The sequence below is a fragment of the Eimeria mitis genome, genomic scaffold (assembly GCF_000499745.2).
Source record: "Eimeria mitis Houghton genomic scaffold, Emh_scaff10868, whole genome shotgun sequence".
Lineage (NCBI taxonomy): Eukaryota > Apicomplexa > Conoidasida > Eucoccidiorida > Eimeriidae > Eimeria > Eimeria mitis.
Window position 1 is genome coordinate 1 of NW_024011791.1, and position 1,122 is coordinate 1,122.

Here is a 1,122-nt window from a genome sequence, read left to right on the forward strand (position 1 = left end):
ATCCACAGAAGGTGAATCAGACTCGCTTCCTGATATCGACGGCATCGATCCAGAAGAAGAATCCGCGGTGAGGCGTAGCAGCGGTTCATCGGAGAGCGAAACGTCTTCTGAGGAGGGATACTCGGCTCTAGACAACACGGAATCAATAAGTGAATCGAGAGCAGGATCGAGGTGCCGAGGCATCGGCTGCTGCGTGGACTCCACAACAGGTGACTCAGATTCGCTCCCTGATCTCGAGGGGCTCGTTCCAAAGGAAGAATCCGCGGTGGGCTGTAGCAGCGTTTCTTCGTCGAGCCAAATGTCTTCGGAAAGGGGATCCGCCGCTCCAGACAACACAGAATCAATAAGCGAATCGAGACCAGGATCAAGAGGGGGAGGCGGAGGCTCCTCCGTGGACTCCCCAACAGGTGACTCGGAGCCGCTTCCCAATATCGAGGACTTCGAGCCAATAGAGGAATCCGCGGTGGGGTGTTTCTGCGTTTCGTCGGCGAGCCAAAAGTCTCCGGATGAGGGATCCTCGGCTCCGGAAAAGGCGGAATCAATAGGTGAATCGAGACCTCGCTTCGTGGAGTCGACAAGAGGTGACTCAGGGCCGCTTCCCAATGCGGAGGGCTCCGACTCAGTAGACGCATCCGCTGGGGATTGTAGCATTAGTTCATCGGTGAGCGAACTGTCTTCGGACGAGGGATCGTCGGCTCCGGAGAAAGCCGAATCGATAAGTGGATCGAGACTAGGATCGAGCCGGGTGGGCGAATGTTCCTGCGTATACTCTACAACAGGTGATGCAGACTCGCTTCCCGATCTCGAGGGAATCGATAAGAAAGAAGAATCCGCGGTGGAGTGTAGCTTCTGCTCATCATCGAGCCAAACGTCTTCGGAGAAGGGATCATCGATTCCAAACAACACGGAATCTATAAGCGAATCGAGACCAGGATCGAGAGGCGGAGGCGGAGGCTGGAGAGGGGTCTCCTCAACCACTGTCTCAAGTCTTAGATGCTTAGCCTCCATATCCAGATCCGTGTTGTATTCTCCCCTTCTCTTAAAACGTCCTTGGCTCCGTGTCTCAAGCTGTGCACTCCCTGTTCCCGAAATCACTTTGTCAGGCGCCGCGGTGGTTGCGCC

General features: G+C 55.5%; 1 protein-coding gene across 1 annotated transcript; it reads right to left on the reverse strand.

Annotated features, from left to right (window-relative positions):
• Positions 1-16: 16 nt before the first annotated feature.
• Positions 17-1,008, reverse strand: EMH_0099820 (uncharacterized protein; the record flags this gene model as incomplete). The annotated part of the gene is made up of 2 exons (XM_038022121.1): positions 17-29; positions 122-1,008. 2 exons carry the CDS (start codon positions 1,006-1,008, stop codon positions 17-19), a joined length of 900 nt encoding a protein of 299 aa, XP_037877975.1.
• Between the last annotated feature and the right edge of the window lie 114 nt (positions 1,009-1,122).